We start from the raw sequence: 16,978 nt of genomic DNA, 5'->3' as shown, positions 1-16,978 counted from the left end.
ACAACTAGACTGAAGAACAAAAAGACAGCAACTTGTCTGTTTCCCTTCCCCCAATTCCCCAGCGCTGTTCCCATCCCCCAATTCCCCAATAAAAATCTTAAAAAAAAAATAAAAATAACATTATGATAAAAATGTTTGTGATCATGGAAACAGGAGTGATGAGTTATTTATATTAAACAAATAGCATTTAATAAAAATATTAACTGGTATAAAAATACTGATGTACTAAGGGTATACTCTACTAAGACTTATGTATAACAATATAGCATCAAAATATATAATAGATGTTAGAAATAAGTGATAGAAATAAAGAAAGAAATTGACAAATTCACAAAAAAGTAGGAAATGTTTATACAGTTTTCTAGAAAATAAAATAGACCAAAAAGTGAATAAGAAAATCAAGGAAAGTTCAACATAAAGAAATTTATTAATGTAATTCATGATAGCCACAAATTAAAAATGAAACTGTATTTGAGTTTCTCAGTAGATTCATAAAAATCATTTGATGTAATCAAACATCCTTTAATTATTAAAAACTTTGCAAACTAGGAATAGAAAATTCTACTTTGATAAGGACTATATTCCAGAAACCTAAGCATCATAACAAATGGTGAGGCATCAGAAGCTTTCCCAATAAAATTAGGGACAAAAGAAGGATGCTCACTGTCACCTGTACTTTTCAACATTGTAGAAAATTTGTCACCCTGAACAACATGAAAAGAAAATGACATTTTAAAAAGAATTGTAAAGAAAGAGACACGATTATCATGAGCAAATGCCAAAATTGTCTAACCGGAAAAATCCCAGAGCAACCCTGAAAATCTGCTTGTCTCAAATGCCCAGATGCATTTTTCAGGGTTCCTTGCCCATAGAAGTAACCCCCTCACATGTAAGATGACATCTTGTGCTTATCACATCACCCCAAGGGTGAGAACTGGAGCAAAGGAAATTTGGTTCTTTGTGTAAGTAAACAATAATCTGCTCTAGAAACCTTGTGTTGGCATTCAGGATAATATTAATAAATACAGATTTTAAAACTTCAAGACCAGTAGCCATTCTATATAACCACATAGAAATGGTTAGAAATGTAAACACTTAGAAATGTAGGAGACCATTCTAGTCAAATTAGTTTTCAAAGTTCATAGTCTTTAGGCTCTTTCTTCACTCTAAACAGACAGCAATGATAGATTAAAGCATAAAAAGGAGAACATGAAAAAGACCAAACCACGTAAACAGTTCCAGGAAGCCAAAGTGGGACAGAAACGCGAAGCTGTGATGTGGGCGGCCGCCGAAGGCCCCGTGGGCACTTCGTCTTCGGAAAGCGGCCAATGCAGCCGGTTCTCAGACACTTAGGAATCTCAGGGCGCACATAACTGAATGTTGTCCATGATTACTCTCTCAGACTGACGTTTACACTGTAAAAATAATTCTTTTGCCATCATGTTTTATCAAAACCCATGTCATGAGGACTTTCACTCCATATATTTCTCTGGATACTTACCACTTAAGATTAGTAGATAACCAAGTTTTAAAAATATTGGGTTGTCGGAAAAGTCATGACACATTTTTGCAACGAAGAACACAGAAAAAAATACGTCATGACTCTTCCGACAACCTAATACATATATACATATAATAGTTTTAGGATTTGAACATTGTACTTACTTTTTTAGTACATTAAACATGCTTTTCTCTACAGTATCCAGCCACTGTTCTACAGCACTTCTTACACGAATTTTCCTATATTTTCAAAAATAATATATGAAGAATTATTTTTATTAATGTTTCATTCCTTTGATAAGCCTGTACACTGTTTCTATATTTCTAATACTCATGGGCCAAAGGAACTATAATTCTATAATATCTTTTGGTTTTTCTGGGGTTTGTTTTGTTTTTAGCTGAGCCATCTTGTCACCTGTTGGCAGCTCAGCGGCAGCTCAGCTCGGGCCCATGTGGGAATCGAACTGGCGACCCTGTTGCTCAGAGCTCACACTCTTGAGCGAGCTCTTAACCAACTGAGCCACTTGGCCAACCCTCCTTTGGTTTTTCTGGATCTTAATTTGGAAAACTACGCAGAAAACATATCACCTAGCTTTAGGGAATTCTGGCATCAAAACCATGAGTTTACAAAATAGAGAAATTATATCACGAAGCACTGTTTGAGTCCTCATTGGATCTTTTAAAACAGTAAGCCTAGGTCAGGGCCAAGTTAGGGGTTTTGGTGGATGGAAAAACTTAGGCACTACATTTTTGTAATCAACTCACATCGGGAGTTATATGCCCAATGTTAGCGAGCTCTTGCCTGGGCTAGCCAGCTGGACCAGTGTAATGGAAGGGCCTGGCTTATTAAAACTGCCTGCGGGTCATTCATGACAAAACTGCAGGTCAGGTGAGGCAACAAGTGGGAGTAGCATCAACAACCTCAATCAAGCAAATAGCAAATTTCCTTCCTATCTATGTTCAAAAGACAACACCTTGTGTTGGCTTTTGGAATACTATTAATAAAGATACAGAAAGATAAAATTCTGTATGAGTACATTATCTTTAAAGAAATAGTTTGCTTCAAAACTTCTATGAAATATCAGAAATTTCCAAGCAGAGCTTTTACATAAAATTTTAGAGTCGAAATGCTTAGCTTGTACCATAGATAACATACTTTGGCAGCACAAGGGCTTCTCCTTCGGCAGATACAAACATGATCACACTCGCAGGGCCAAGTTCTTGTTTCCATATCAGTAATTGTTTTATATTTTCAAAACATTTCACAAGATAAGGCTGTGGGCCAGAAACAAATGTCAGGAACACTGTAACATTCTGACTTGGTTGGGAAATAATATTGCTGAGCAAAGAATGATGTTACCTGTACAGACTCCGGGTTTCTGCTCTTAGCTAGAATGTCAAGAAGTTCAGCATTGCTAAGAAAGTAAAATCGTGGAAAAACCATTCTTTTAAGTTCAAGGTAGTCCTGTCCAGACCAAAAGAAGTGCAATTCAGAATACGTTTAATCATGATATGAGTCACATCCTCACGTGGGCCTACATTTACACACAAGAGCCACCATATTACAGTTGCAGTATATATATAATAATGTCAGTCAAAATAACAGCCCACACTCAATGAAAGCTATACTTAAATTGTTAAAGGTATTTCATAAATCAAACCTAAAACAAATGAAAAAAAATCAAACAAAAAATCTCACCCTTACACACACATGGGCACACACACATACCACTGTATTACTGATCATTAATGAAGCACCGTATTTTAGTATGATCACCATTGCTTTCCTTGCTCCCAACTTTCTGTTCTTATTTCCCTATCCTCTGAGAGAATAAGCTGTCATTTCAGCAGGTCATCTCACATTCTACTGTACAGAGAATTCCTGTATTTCCAACCCTCCTCACAAGTTAGCTATATTCACACCAGTTTTAACTCTTTTCCTTCTTTTCAGAGGAAGAGATACCCATTCACTTACGCCGGGCTAAGCCGTTCTTGTTGTATTTATTCCTTTCCTATATCTTCAATCTCTCCTTTGCAACAGGCTTCTCTCTTAAATTTCTCTTATTAAAAACATAAGAAACCCTCTCTCTTCCTTTACGCTCCTTTAGCTACTGTCTACTTGCCCACCTTCTCTCCACCAAGTTCTTGAAAAGAGTCTATAAAACTCACAATCTTCACTTACCCATCTCTCTCTCAGTCACCCTCATGCTCGGCCATCCAACCCCCACTGTTACGAAACTCACTGGGAGCTTTCCAGTCTTCACATTACAGGATATTTCCATAGCTGTTAGCTCCGTCCTTCATTCTCACTTCTGGGATTTCACTCTGCTGTTTTTCTTCATCCCTCAGCCATGTGCCATTGTCTTCAAGGTCCCTCCTCACCCCCTACACTTCAATGTTGACATCTCTTGCGTTCCGTTCTCATGACTCTTCCTACCCGTTATGCTTTTCTTGAGCTATTGGATACACACCCACCCGCTCTTTGGCTCAGATCACCTCCCTCTGCCCCAGATATATACACCCAATTACTGCTTGAAGATATTCACTTTGTTGTCCCATTAAGTATTAGATTTTCAGTATGTACAAACTTAGTTCTTCCTGTACAAGCTTCCTCCTCCTCCTCCTCTAGTTCCCATCTCTGCAGGGTGATCATCTTCCACTTGGTGGGCCAAGCCAGAAATCGAGCCACAATCCCAGGCCTCGTTCTTTCATCCTCTACTTACCCACTGATGCTCCTGGTGCCACCTTCTTTCATCCTCACCATGTTCTCACTTCAGTCCCCAGTATTTCTAGTCTTTTAACTGGTGTCTTCATATCTATTCCCACTGCCCCCAATCTATATATACTCTACACTTCCTCCAGGGAGATACTTGTAAATTAAATCATTTTGCCCTCCTGCTTAAAAATCCTCCAGTGGCTACTCAATAGTCAAAATTCATTGTGATATTCAAAACCCTTTATCATCTGTCCCCTGCTCCCCTGGAGTATCTCATCTTTCAACGCTTTCCATTTGCAACCTATGTTCCATCTGCACCATCTTGTTTACAACGCCAGGACGTGCCATACTTGCTGACTGTTCCACATCTGTACTTTTCCCCTTGCCTAGGATGCTCTTCCCACCCACGCACACCCTGACTCTTTAACCTGGCTAACGCACACACTCCGTTCAAGACCCAGGTCGGTGTTCACTTCTCACAGGCAGGATTAGTTTCTCTACTTTAATATGGTCGCACCATCCAACCTATCACAGCATACATCACATTGTAACATCTCTTTACTTTTTTTGTTGCCTGTAATATATTTTGAGTTCTGTAATAGGAAGGAATGTATCTTTTATCTTTGTAGTCCCAGCACCTAGCAGCAGTGCCTGATACAAAGCAGGTGCTCAGTACACGAATGAATGGAAAATTATTGGTTCGTAATGATGCTTAGTAATAGTCTAAAGATATACTGGAAATAATTAGAAAGCTTTTCTCACTGAGCACTTGGTACACTGGTTATTAACCAATCACTCTGTGTGCAGCCCCTTATGACTGCCTCAGGTTATGGATTTACAAAGCAGAGGGTCTTCCTGGGCAGACAACTTTCTACAGGCTGTAGCTGCCACATGTGGGTATTCCAGAGGAGTCTTCCCAACCACGAAGGCTTGTGTCCAAAAAGGAAAAGAGATGAATGCCTGGGAAGTATCTTGGTTTATGAAGTGAAGCGAATATGTTCACCACAAAGCTCAAATAATAAAAACCAATATTTAAAGATACAACTGTCTAGCTGACAATTTAATATTCTGGCAATGTAAAAATATATGGAATCAATAATTTAGAAAATCATCAAAATATTCAATTTGAACTTTTACTGATTTTATAACTTAATAATAGTAGTGCTAATGTAAATGATATCCATTAAGTACTTTCTTTGTGCCAGCTCTTGTGTTTCAAATGCATTGTCTCATTCCGCACAAAGCCCCTCAAAGTAGGGACTACCATGAATCCCAATTTAAAGATAAGGAAACCGAGGTGCTTAAACATTTGATACTTTGCCTAAGATTGTTTAGATTGGTCCATCCCTTTTTTTCCCTTTTGATAACATTTTCATTAACCCTACAGATGGTGAGAGTTTGAAATATTGTTGGCAGCTAAAGCAAAGAAGAAAATCTGCATTGAAATTAGTTTCTGTAGTTCATTATACTACATTTTGTAGATTAAATGATTCTCCAGTTTAGGACTGCTATAGCTTTACCTCTAGACTTTTCTTTATATAGTCAAGATGTACATTGCAATTTTGCAGAATTTCAAGGACTCCTGCAGAGGTGGCTATTTGCAAAGCATCCAGTTTGTTCTGTATTTTTAACATTATTTCTTTCCACATGGAAATCACTCGAGAGAAGAGTTTTGCTTCTGCGGGGAGCTGCCTTTAGAAAGAAAATTAGGGATATTTTATTTTTTGAAGGCATTATAGTTAAAATCTATCATCTAAATGCTTTGCCACAGAATACTGTTCAATTTACAAAAGGCTTTGATATGTTCCATTTTTGCTGATAAAGATATCTTTCGAATGTCTATTGTGTATAAGTGATGTATATGGTAGGAAATACTAGGATAAATTAGATCTATACCCATCATTTCACAAGATTATACTTAGTGAGAGGTACAGGATAGATGCAGACAAGGTCTGCATAAAGTAAGTGGAAGTGATTTTTGCCCTAGGAAATGTGCTAAAACAAAGGGCTACTGAAATTCTAGAAAAGTGAGATCTGGGGAGAGTTCCTTGGAGAAGAAGCTATTTGATGTGGGTGTTAAAGAAGGAATAGTGCTGTCACATGAAGAGAATCACAGAGAAGGCATCTGGCCTACAAGTAAGGGTATGGCAGTGTGGATAAGAAAATTCAAGTTCTATTAGTAGTTATCTAATCTTGGAGACTAAGGAAATGTAAAGCAGGTTCAGCGTAGGTATAGAAACTTTCCTTTACAGAATAGTATCATTATTTTCTCCCCTTGGAAAAGGGAGGCAAAACCCACACCTGGCATAGTAATCCATTGATATATTAATTGGAGTTTTGTTTCTGCTGTTACTGACGTTGAATAAGGGAAGTATTTGCAAAGATGTACAGTCTGGTTGTTTCACGCACTCTGCTTACCTGTATGTCCCCCTCCCATGCCTCCCTAGTCCCAGCCTGATTCAAGCTCATATAGGTGTTAGAGTGCTCACTGAGAAATAATTTCTCAAGGATGACAGGAAATAAATTACCCACCACGCTGTTTTTAAATCTATATATGGCATATTTTAATTTTTTACCTTTGTATTTCTACACAGTTAAAGACTGGTTCAAGGTTCAGCCAAGTTCTTTGACAGTTCATCCATTCCTCAAGAGTGTGAGAGAAGAGAGTCAAGTTTTGATCCCATTTATCCACAAGAACCTACAATGATAAACACACACATACAAATCTAAATCTATGAAATGACTCTGTAAGAGTCATATCATAGAAACCAAGATCAAAGGAGATTATCAGTCACTGATGTACAGGGCGTAATTAGTGGAGGGTCCATAAACAAATATAAATCTAATTATATTTTTTGGGGGGAGAAGTTTGAGATGTCTTGGTCATCCAATTTTCTGTCTTATTTATAATATACAAGTATTTTGGGGTATGTATATTCTTTCATTCCTTTCTTCAAACATTTTTGCAGACATGTACATATATATACATGTAATATCTTTAATAATTTACATAAATGCAATATTATGCACATTTTTCTGTAACTTGCTTTTTGAAAACCTGTGTCTTTTAGAGAAGTTGTATGTTGGTATTCATGGGTTTTCTTCATTATTTTAATACCAGAAAATTCCATTTGTAATAAAGGTCTTTAGTGCTCTAAATATTCCTTTTCATAGGGTTCTAGCCAACAACTTTATTGTGATAAAGTTTGGTTTATAATTCTTTTTATTTCTAATTTAAAAAAATTTGATATTTCCTGTATTTTTTTATGGTTGCTTTTGAATTTCCATTTTTTGTGGGTGATTTTGTTGTTGTCTCTTTTTTGCTACTTTTCTGCTGTTCATTTTTTATTTTACTGTATGTGGTTAGAGAACAGAGTCTATTTGGTTTATCCTTTTTTTATAATTTAGTTTCTTTTTCTAACTTCCAATGAACTGACATTTTCCCTAAATGTTTGGGTTTGCAAATAATGTAAATTCCGTTTGAGTACATATTTCTGTTAGTCTAAAATCAATTTTGTTAATTTTACTATTAAATATTTCTATATTATTACATATCTTGCTGAGCTTTCTGAAGTTTTTAAATGATTCTTAGCTATGTTATCGAATGTGCAGCTGCCCAGAGAGGGACTATCAGAGAATACCGAATACAAGCTGACCACATAGTTTAATTCCTAAGTATATTAGATGTGGAGGCTGCTATTTGTTCTAGAAGCAATGGCAGGAACAAACTGGTATAGAGGTATGATTAACCTTTAAAAGCAACAGCACATGAAATGAAATGAAATGAAATGAAGCATTCGCTTCAGCAAGCAGAACCTCAAGGCAGTGGCTTTGGCCTGGGCACTGCCAGCACTGTGGGTATCTGCAGCAGCATGGCTCACACGGTCATGTTTTTATATTATCTATACGAGGATTTATCATGTCTGCCCAAATTAAACTTTCTGACATTTCCTCATGAGCAATTAATAACGTTTCCATAAAAAGTTATTTTTAGTATTTTAATTACTAAATATCCCATCTCGTTTCTATGGAAGTATTTGCATGATTTATATAATTCAACACCTTGCAGAATGCAAAAATTAAAATGATCAATAAAACTACAGACAAGTAAAACATTTTCCGTTTGCCATAATATTTACCTTAATGGGACCGGTATAGGCAGATCCTTTAACTGTTGCAAGTACAATTTGAGACTCTTCTAACTGAGCAAGTATGTCATCTAAAGATGAAATGATTAAGGTAGAGTAAGTCTCGGTGTGATGAAGAACTAAATGTAAAGGAGTTGTGTGCCAAAGTTCAATAACCTTAAACAGCATTTTTTCAAGAGCAGCTTCGTTAGTTGCTGAGGTTGATATTTCATTTATTTCACTTTCATACTGAAACATCTAAAACGAAAAAGGAAATATTTTTTAATATCCAGTGGAGCACATAATTCTTGGTACATTGAAACGGGAAGCTCTGATTCCAGTTAGGTTTACATCCTAACCAGGGACTTCATGGCTTAACCTTCATGACAGCCCTTTTTGGTTTTTAATCATCCTAACTATTTCACATTCTTCATGCTCAGTGAACATTTCTAACCACAATGATTATTTCCTCTGATTCTAGTCAGTATAAAGAAGAGTTAGTAGCACCTTCTGTATATGTGCAGGTGGTATTATTTCCTTCAGCTTTGTTTTCTCTGCACTGATGTCAACTCTTTAATTGCTTTGTGACATGCTTTTACTTTCTATAATAATCCTTGGGATGTAATCATCTGAGAGAATATACCTCTAATGGACCCACCTTCCCATGGCTTCCCTTTCTTTGCCACATCTCAATGAGGATAAGTGTTTCTCAAAATACACTAGTGAAGTTTACATAGGACTTCTTTCCTTGTGCACTGACTGCCAATTCCCACAGGACAAGATCCTGATATAAGATCTCCAGAGTCACTCACCGTAAGAGAGATACTCAGAGAGCTTCTCATTTCCACGTTAGAATGAACTAGCTGGGTTGATTTTATCCCTGAAAGAAGAATCAACCACTGTTCCCATATGCCATTTCCATGGGGCTAAAGAGTGATGCCTAATCCCTATGTTTTGTTAATGCAGCTTAGTGGGGACTATGAACAAATAAGACTAGTTTTCATCATCTCTCTTATGTGTCTGTCAAAGATAGGTATAAGATGGGGAAATCGGTTGACTGCTATGGCCTTAAAAACAGCTTTGGGAGAGGCCTGCACTTTGACATAGATTATTCAGCCAAAAGCAGATAAAGAACCACAGGTCCACGAAGTTTCTACGCTGAAGAAAGAGGTCTGTGCCTAATGCTGACATTCTGAAATTGCTAAGTATGAAATGCAGACACTGATAATGTCAACCAAGTGGGTCTTAGCTCTTTCTTTACTGTCAAAGTTGGAGACCAGATCACCAAATGCTCAGATCGCCCAACTGACTTGGTAATATCTGGGAAGTTTCAGATGAATCTTAATGCCTATAACAATTATATGCCTCTACTATAAAGCACATGGCTTTCTAAAGTGAAAATGATCAACCATAAAGTGATTGCATTCTTCTTATGCATACTATTGACCTCTTCCTCTTTACTTACTTTGTGACATGCTTTTCATGTCACAGGCTTTTCAGAGCCTGCATAACATCTTGGGCAGGATGGTTGTTATACAACATCCTAATTTATTCATTTGATAGGACCACAAATGAACTTCTATCATAGCCTGTCCTGGACAGTCTTGTAGCGTGACTACCATCTCTGGGTCAAAATCATGATATACATGCTTTATGGTAAATGGAGGCTGAGTTTCTGGGCCAAATCCTGTCCATCTAGGCACTTACATTATACTGGACAAGTTGCTGAATTTCTACAGCATGATCAAAATCATCCAGGAACTCCTAAGAGTTTACTTAAGATTACCGGCTGATTGTCTGCTCATCCCTTCTGACTACTATATTAATTAACCTCTAACTCCTGGCTACAGTATTTCAGAGGCTGAAGACCTAGTTCATTTTTGTTCAAATGTTTCGTTATTTTAATTTGGATCCTCCTAAAACTGTGTGGGACTTCCTTTTTAAGCTAGCTGTTCATGTGGGAAATAGAAGGATAGGACACTGGAATCCTTTGAGATCAACCCAGTGCAGGCCACCAGCTGATCCCCAAAGTACCCTAACTTTGATTGCCTGCTGCAACACTTAGTCTGCCAAATTTCACCTTTTAGCTAACTTGCCTAGGAATGATTCCAATAACCCAAGACTTTGAAAATAAAAATATCGTGGAAATTCTGCCAGATTTTTGGGATGCTGGTTTGAATAAACTTAGCTGTTGGCATTGACCTCTATGTTCTGAAATTATCTAGATATTTTGCAGAATTCACTCTGGGCACATTGATCAGTTAGGAGGCTCTGGTCAAGATCCAGGAAAACAAGACAGATTCAGATGTGATGAGGAGTAAGAGAATAAGAGAAGATCCAAAGATTATTTCATGATTTTTAGCTTAAGCAATTGGAAAAATAATAGAAATGCCTTTAGCTGAAACGGGGAAGAGAGAGAAAAAGTAGAATTTGGGAGATGAAGAATGAGAAGTGCATTTCTGGAAATTAATTTTGAGACATCTCTTAGACATATAAGTGGAGATATTGAATTAGGAAATTAGATATGTGAGTTCAGGAGGGAGGTTGAGGTTAGGGCTAGAGATATAAAATAATCTAATTTTAAAAATCAATTATAGTTGTCTTCTAAAATTCTTCTTTTTAAATTCTTCTAATTTCCCTTCATTTCCTCATCACAACAGGTAATTTAGTAGAAAATTATAGGCTGACATGTAGACACTGTCAACATTGAAACATGAAACATAAATGAAGCTTATTGTAAATTAGGCATGAAAATAGAAAATTACAACCATAAAAAACATGGAAAAATTCTATTTTTATGACAAAATCTACATGGCAAATCAAATAGTTGCTAATTATGTATTTAAAATATAATATTAACGTATTGATAGGGCTATCCTAACATACTCTTCATATGTTTTTCAGTTTATATAAAATGGAATATAGTTTTGATTTTTCTATTCCAATAAAACATATTCTCTATAAGTAGGTAGCACTGTTAAATAATAAAACACTAATTTCATTTGTCACACGTGAAAACCAGTGTTACTGTGTCTAATCACCTAGATTAGAATGATGGCACAATGAACAGCTTAACCAATATGGCCAATTAAACATAATTTCCTACCACCTATCATTTACTAATGTACTTCCACTTCCCCAGGCATTCTATGAACTTCTTCTTTTTGTAATTCCTATTCCTTATGGATTTACTTGCCCACTTAAAGTTAGCCCCTCTGCTAGTTCAACCTATTTTTTTCAAATTATTTTTACTTACCTTGAGCGCTAGGAGATTCTCTACCGTAGAGTTTTTATCAAGAGACGCGGACTTTCCAATAATCTCCTGGAGTGCTTCCCAATGCCTTGGCTTGAGACAGGGGTTTCCCAGAGCTATGATGATAGGCAGCTCTTGTTTAAAGTCTGTCACCGACTGCTGAAGATGTGTTACCATGCTGTTTTTAGGTAAACCTATAAATAGCAATGGGCCAGTAGGCTTACAATATGTCCATCATATCTTTTCAACCAGAAAACAAAATTGCTATTTAATGTAATGCTAGTTTATCCATTGTTAGTCTGTACTAAAACAATGAGTTTTATTAATATCATCCTCCCATGAGAATCAACTATGGGGGCAGCCAATTAGCTCAGTTGGTTAGAGCGCAGTACTCATAACACCAAGGTTGACAGTTCAATCCCCGCATGGGCCACTGAGATGTGCCCTCCACAACTAGATTGAAACAACTACCTGACTTGGAGCTGATGAGTCCTAGAAAGATACACTATTCCCCAATTTTAAAAAAAATCAACTACAGATGAAAATAAAGAGAAATAGTTATCAGGACTGGAGATTAAAACCTGAGATCATCAGAGCCAAGATATCTTGGAAAATTTGATGCTAGGGAGTCACTGATAAGACAGATACATAGACAGAAGGTACACATATATGCAGTCAAAAGGCAGTTAGAGGTACTGGGCTTTTAAATTCTGCTCAGTAAGGAAGAACATCAGAGGGAAAAAATCCATCACTATTATTTCATAAGGAAAACATTTTAACACTGAACTGTAGGAAATGTAGGTAAAAACTTAGCCACAGACCAGCACTGGTGTGTCCTCTGGCACTGACGAGCCACTGAGGCACAGAACTCAAAACCTATGCAGCTGAAGGTTCAATCCTTCTGACCGTTTTACTCAACTTTTTTAAAAAAAGAGGAAGGAGGCAGAGGACTAGGCAAAGTTGGGGACTCAGGAGAACGGAAAACTACACCCATATTCTTACATGTCCAATTTTGTATAGATGGGCTTCTTTTATAAAGCAAGGCTGACTAATAAACTATTTTTCAAGACCTGGTTAAATAAAAAGACAAAAGAATAACTGGTTGTTGCAAGTCTATATACGTTGGCAAATAGCATGATTTTTTTCTATTAAACTATGGATAAAAAGGTGTTGTCTACTTGTTACTTACATACTGTTCTATGAAACTGATGTGTGACAAAATATCAAGACAATGCACAAAATGTTATCTTAAAGCAGTGAGACTATGGGTGATTTGTTCTAATTTTTCTCTTTTCTAACTTTTTGTGATACTGTTGTAGTTCTTGTACAATTTAAAAACAAGCAAAGTGTTTTTCTAGAAAGGAAATTATAGCTTGAAGTACAGCTGAGAGACAAGGGAAGAATTTAGAAAGAAAAACATTCTCTTGCCAAGTGAAATAAAACTTTCCTTTTGGAAAAGATACGATCTTGCCGAATTGCTCACGGGAACAGCATCTCTGTGTTGACAAGATTTCACATTTGATGATTAGCAGAAGGGAAACCTCTCGAAATGACTCTAGCTGTTTCCCCACTGCCCAGAGGATACTACCATAGGCATACATCCTAACGATTTGGGTGAAGAGTGAGGGGGGATGGGGGAGGCGACTTATCATCAAAACATCTCTGGCCCTCAGAGCCAGAATCCCGGTGAGTCTGGGGTTCTACCTCAGAAACCAACTTTTAAAGGATACAAAAACTGTTATTGCTTAAGAAAAAAAACTGGGGCCAAGTTTTCACCTTTCTTGCTTCAGGAAACGATCCTACCTCTACTCCTGCACTGTCTCTCCAGTCATGAACAGCCATCCCAGGGCAATAAATAGGTAAAGAAACACGGCTGAGGACAATGATCTTGCAGGCCCAGAGGCCATTTTGTGTGTCATCTTTGGGGGGAAGCTTGAGAAAGACACTCTTACCTTTTTCTAGCACAAGGATTATGTTCGTCCATTTTAAAACCTGTGTCTGCACTGATTCTATGTCAATGCTGTGAAGAGTACTATTCCTCCATTCCTGAAACAGCTTTCCCCATTCCTCTTGGGCATCCCATAATAATTTCCTCAAGGTTAAGTCACAGTCAATGTCAGAGATCTCTGACAGCACAATCTGCGTTATCTCTTCCACATTAAGAGACTGTACATGAGATTGGGCATCATCCAAACAATCCTGATAGTTTAAATATGTTTGAACTTTGTTAGTCAAACTGGCAGCTTCCTCGGAGAGGGCCTGGATTGTCTCCACTGCTGTAGGCACTTGAGTACCAGCAGATAACAGAAGAGGATTTCTTATCTAAAAAAATAACAGCCAGACATTCTAAGAGACCATACTGTCTCTTAGACAGAACTTAAACATGTTTACTGACAGCATTTCATGATGCTATCTAAGCTTTAACAAACATTATTTGCAATTATCATCTAAAAAAACTGTCCTTAATTTATAACTACTTGGGTTAATTATGACTAATTTTAATTATTTTAATGATTTAATTATTCCATCAGATCTATAATTTACTATGTACCTTCTCCATCTCAGGCACTGTGGTAACACATTAATCTTGAAAGTTCATACAAGATTACATACAACCACCTTGAAAGTTAATATTTTTTATAATATTTCAAAGAAGTTCTGAGGTTATAAATAATTGTCCCATCATCAAATAATTAAGTGGAGGTTCCAGGATATGGCCTTAGGGCAGCCTGACTCCCAAACTAAGTAAAGCAAAATGCAGATGGCAGATGTTTATTAAAAAATTGTTGGAAGAATGAATGAGTTTAGATCCTATCACCTTATTCTTTAAAAAAATACAACCCATGGAATTGCATGTAACATTGTTATGTGTAGTGTGCTCATCAAACACTAGTAACAATCTTAACACAGTAAGTTGTACAAAACTGATAAACCATATTAGTGATGATGAATAGGGCTTAATATATAATATAATCTGTAACAGTGATTCCTATGTAATGGATTATAATAAAAATTTCCCTTAGGCTTCTCCCATAATTTCCCAGTCATTAACATCTATTCATTTGTAAATGAGCTATTTTGAGAGGGGGTGTAAATAGTTGGAAACATCATCTTACTAGCTTACATGGAGTCAAGGTAAAATTTGGTCAATCCTATCAGCAGCCTTCGAATTGAGATCTTCACAGAATGATCTCAGCCTTCAGAAATGTACATTAAATAGTTCAAAAGGTTATACTATTAAAGTCAGATGATGGCGTAAATATGCCTCACCCTGTCTCTCCCATGGAATGCCTAACCCTGGACAGAATACACGGAACACCTACTTGAGGAATCTGCAAGTAAATAGAAGGCAGGTTGGGGAAGAAGATGGTAATTTGAAGTCCCACCAAATTAGCAGTGAGTCCACCATTTTTCTTCCAATACTCCGTGACCTAAGCTCAACATACCAGAAACCTGGGAGTAAGTTTCAGGGGACCCTAACAGTGAGAGCTCCGGGAGAACCTCAAATTCTGACTCAAGGAGCAGGCAAAGTTCTGGCACAGGTTCTTTACTTGACCAAACGTTAGTCAGGCTCCCAAACCTTCTCCTGGGCTCCTCTGTGCACTTCCTTGTAAAGTCTAGTTTTCGTAAGCCCCCTGCTAACTCAGTTTAACCAAACCCCCACCCTCATGTCCAATCCTGGATAACTGCTCAGGTCCCTCATCCTCCCCCATCCCCAGGGAGTCTGGTCACCCCCGCCTGATTGCAGGAGAATCCTGTTAGACCGCTTTAGCCAGAACCCCCCTTAGCCCTGACACTTGCTCTTCATTTTCTATCCAGACTCCCTTCTTGCTCCTTAGCTATACATTTCCGCTTGCCCATGCTGTATTTGGCATTGAGCCTGGTTCTATATTGAGCTCTATCTTCCCCTATTGCAATAGTCCTGAATAAAAATCTGTTTTTACCGCTTTGACTACTGTCCAACTCTGGTTTTCCTGACAGTTCCTAATGCTCAGAGTATGGAATTCCCCCTCTCTCTCTTTTTTCTGTTCTGTCACACCCCACCCCTCGAGCAATTCCACGGTGGAATTAGTAGCTTGTGGCAGTCAAAGCCTCGGGAGTGGACACTCTCAGGGAGAACCCGGTTCTCTGTACTGGAGAGCTGTGGTTCTAAGGAGGATCAACCCTGTTGATTGTTTCCTCTCTGTTCTGCTCCTCTGCCCCAGATGTGGGTACAGTTATGCAAGTGATAGCAGAGCATAGTTATAAGCCCCAGCTTTCTAATGGGAAAAGAAGATTCCCATGAATCTGGAAAATACTGGGAAGATTGTAGAGAAAAAGATACTCCAGGAAGTGACTGCATAAAGTTGGTTATGGACTCTTGGGCTCACCCCTAAGCTGCAAACATATGGATCTGATCCTATTCAGCATGGCAGAGATTTTGAGCCTAACATAACAGACCACTCCCCACAACAAGACTGACCACTGGATGGTGCAAGTGTGACATATATCGGAAGAGTACTGCGGGGCTTTGAGAACTGAAGTGACACTGGAACCACAGCCCAAAGAAAGTGGGTTGGAGTATGTCACCTAACTCTAAGCCTTATAAAACAAAAATATCAGTGTCCTATGGGATTTAAATAAGACACAAAGCCTTATAGGATATCTAATTCAGAATATATTTCAGATCTCCATTTCAGCCAGTATCCAACATAATACATGTTAACAAATATCAACAGGGTGAACTAGAAACTTCTGTATGTATCTGTAAATTTCTAGTACTATTTTAAAGACTGCAATTGGATATGTGCATCAAGCACTTTCATTTGACCATTTTTTTTCAACTTCATTATATTTCTGTGCAACAGCATAGATCAACTGTATAGATGGAAAACTGAAAAAAACAATTACTTGAAATAACATTGTGCCTAATACACATGAGGTCTTTAAAATATAGTGAATAAGTGATAATAACGTGTAATGATGGGGAGAATAGAGGGGTGTGAGAAGCAAGGTTTTTGGAGCCATGGCTCTTACCTGCTGGGTGATCTTAGGCAAGTGACTTGACCTCTTTCAATCTAAGGTGGTTGGTTTTTTTTGTAGACAAAAGGGTAAAGCATTAGCATAGCTGCTAACGCGCAGTAAAGGCTCAATAAATGCTAGGTGTTAGATTCTAGTTCCCTCCTAATGGTAAGTGAAGTGAAGTTGGAACCAGCATTCCCATTTGGCCTAGATGAAGGCCCAGAAAGATTTCCGGGTTTCTTAGCCCTTTTCATGCCATGGGTCCCCTTTGGCAGTCTGTGGAAGCCTATGTCAAATGTCGCCAGCTTTGATGTGGTTTGCTGTCTACATTCACTCATAATTGGAGTTAATGCTAAATTTCAGTTAGAGGTTAGTATACAT

At 37.6% G+C, this 16,978-nt stretch overlaps 1 protein-coding gene across 1 annotated transcript in view; it reads right to left on the bottom strand.

The window, feature by feature from the left end:
* LOC109376190 (dynein heavy chain 14, axonemal-like) overlaps positions 1-16,978 on the bottom strand; it is a gene marked incomplete at its 3' end in the record, with an annotated part of 144,703 nt that overhangs the window by 62,866 nt on the left and 64,859 nt on the right. The window contains 8 exon segments of the mRNA XM_019631993.1: positions 1,666-1,740; positions 2,657-2,775; positions 2,861-2,965; positions 5,737-5,908; positions 6,793-6,914; positions 8,356-8,601; positions 11,600-11,790; positions 13,549-13,918. Of these exon segments, the coding sequence (XP_019487538.1) occupies positions 1,666-1,740; positions 2,657-2,775; positions 2,861-2,965; positions 5,737-5,908; positions 6,793-6,914; positions 8,356-8,601; positions 11,600-11,790; positions 13,549-13,918 (1,400 nt within the window).

Source organism: Hipposideros armiger, unplaced genomic scaffold (genome assembly GCF_001890085.2).
Source record: "Hipposideros armiger isolate ML-2016 unplaced genomic scaffold, ASM189008v1 scaffold_1060, whole genome shotgun sequence".
NCBI classification, from domain to species: Eukaryota; Metazoa; Chordata; class Mammalia; order Chiroptera; family Hipposideridae; genus Hipposideros; species Hipposideros armiger.
The sequence above is the reverse complement of the archived record's forward strand: the minus strand, read 5'-3'. Positions and strand labels throughout refer to the sequence as shown.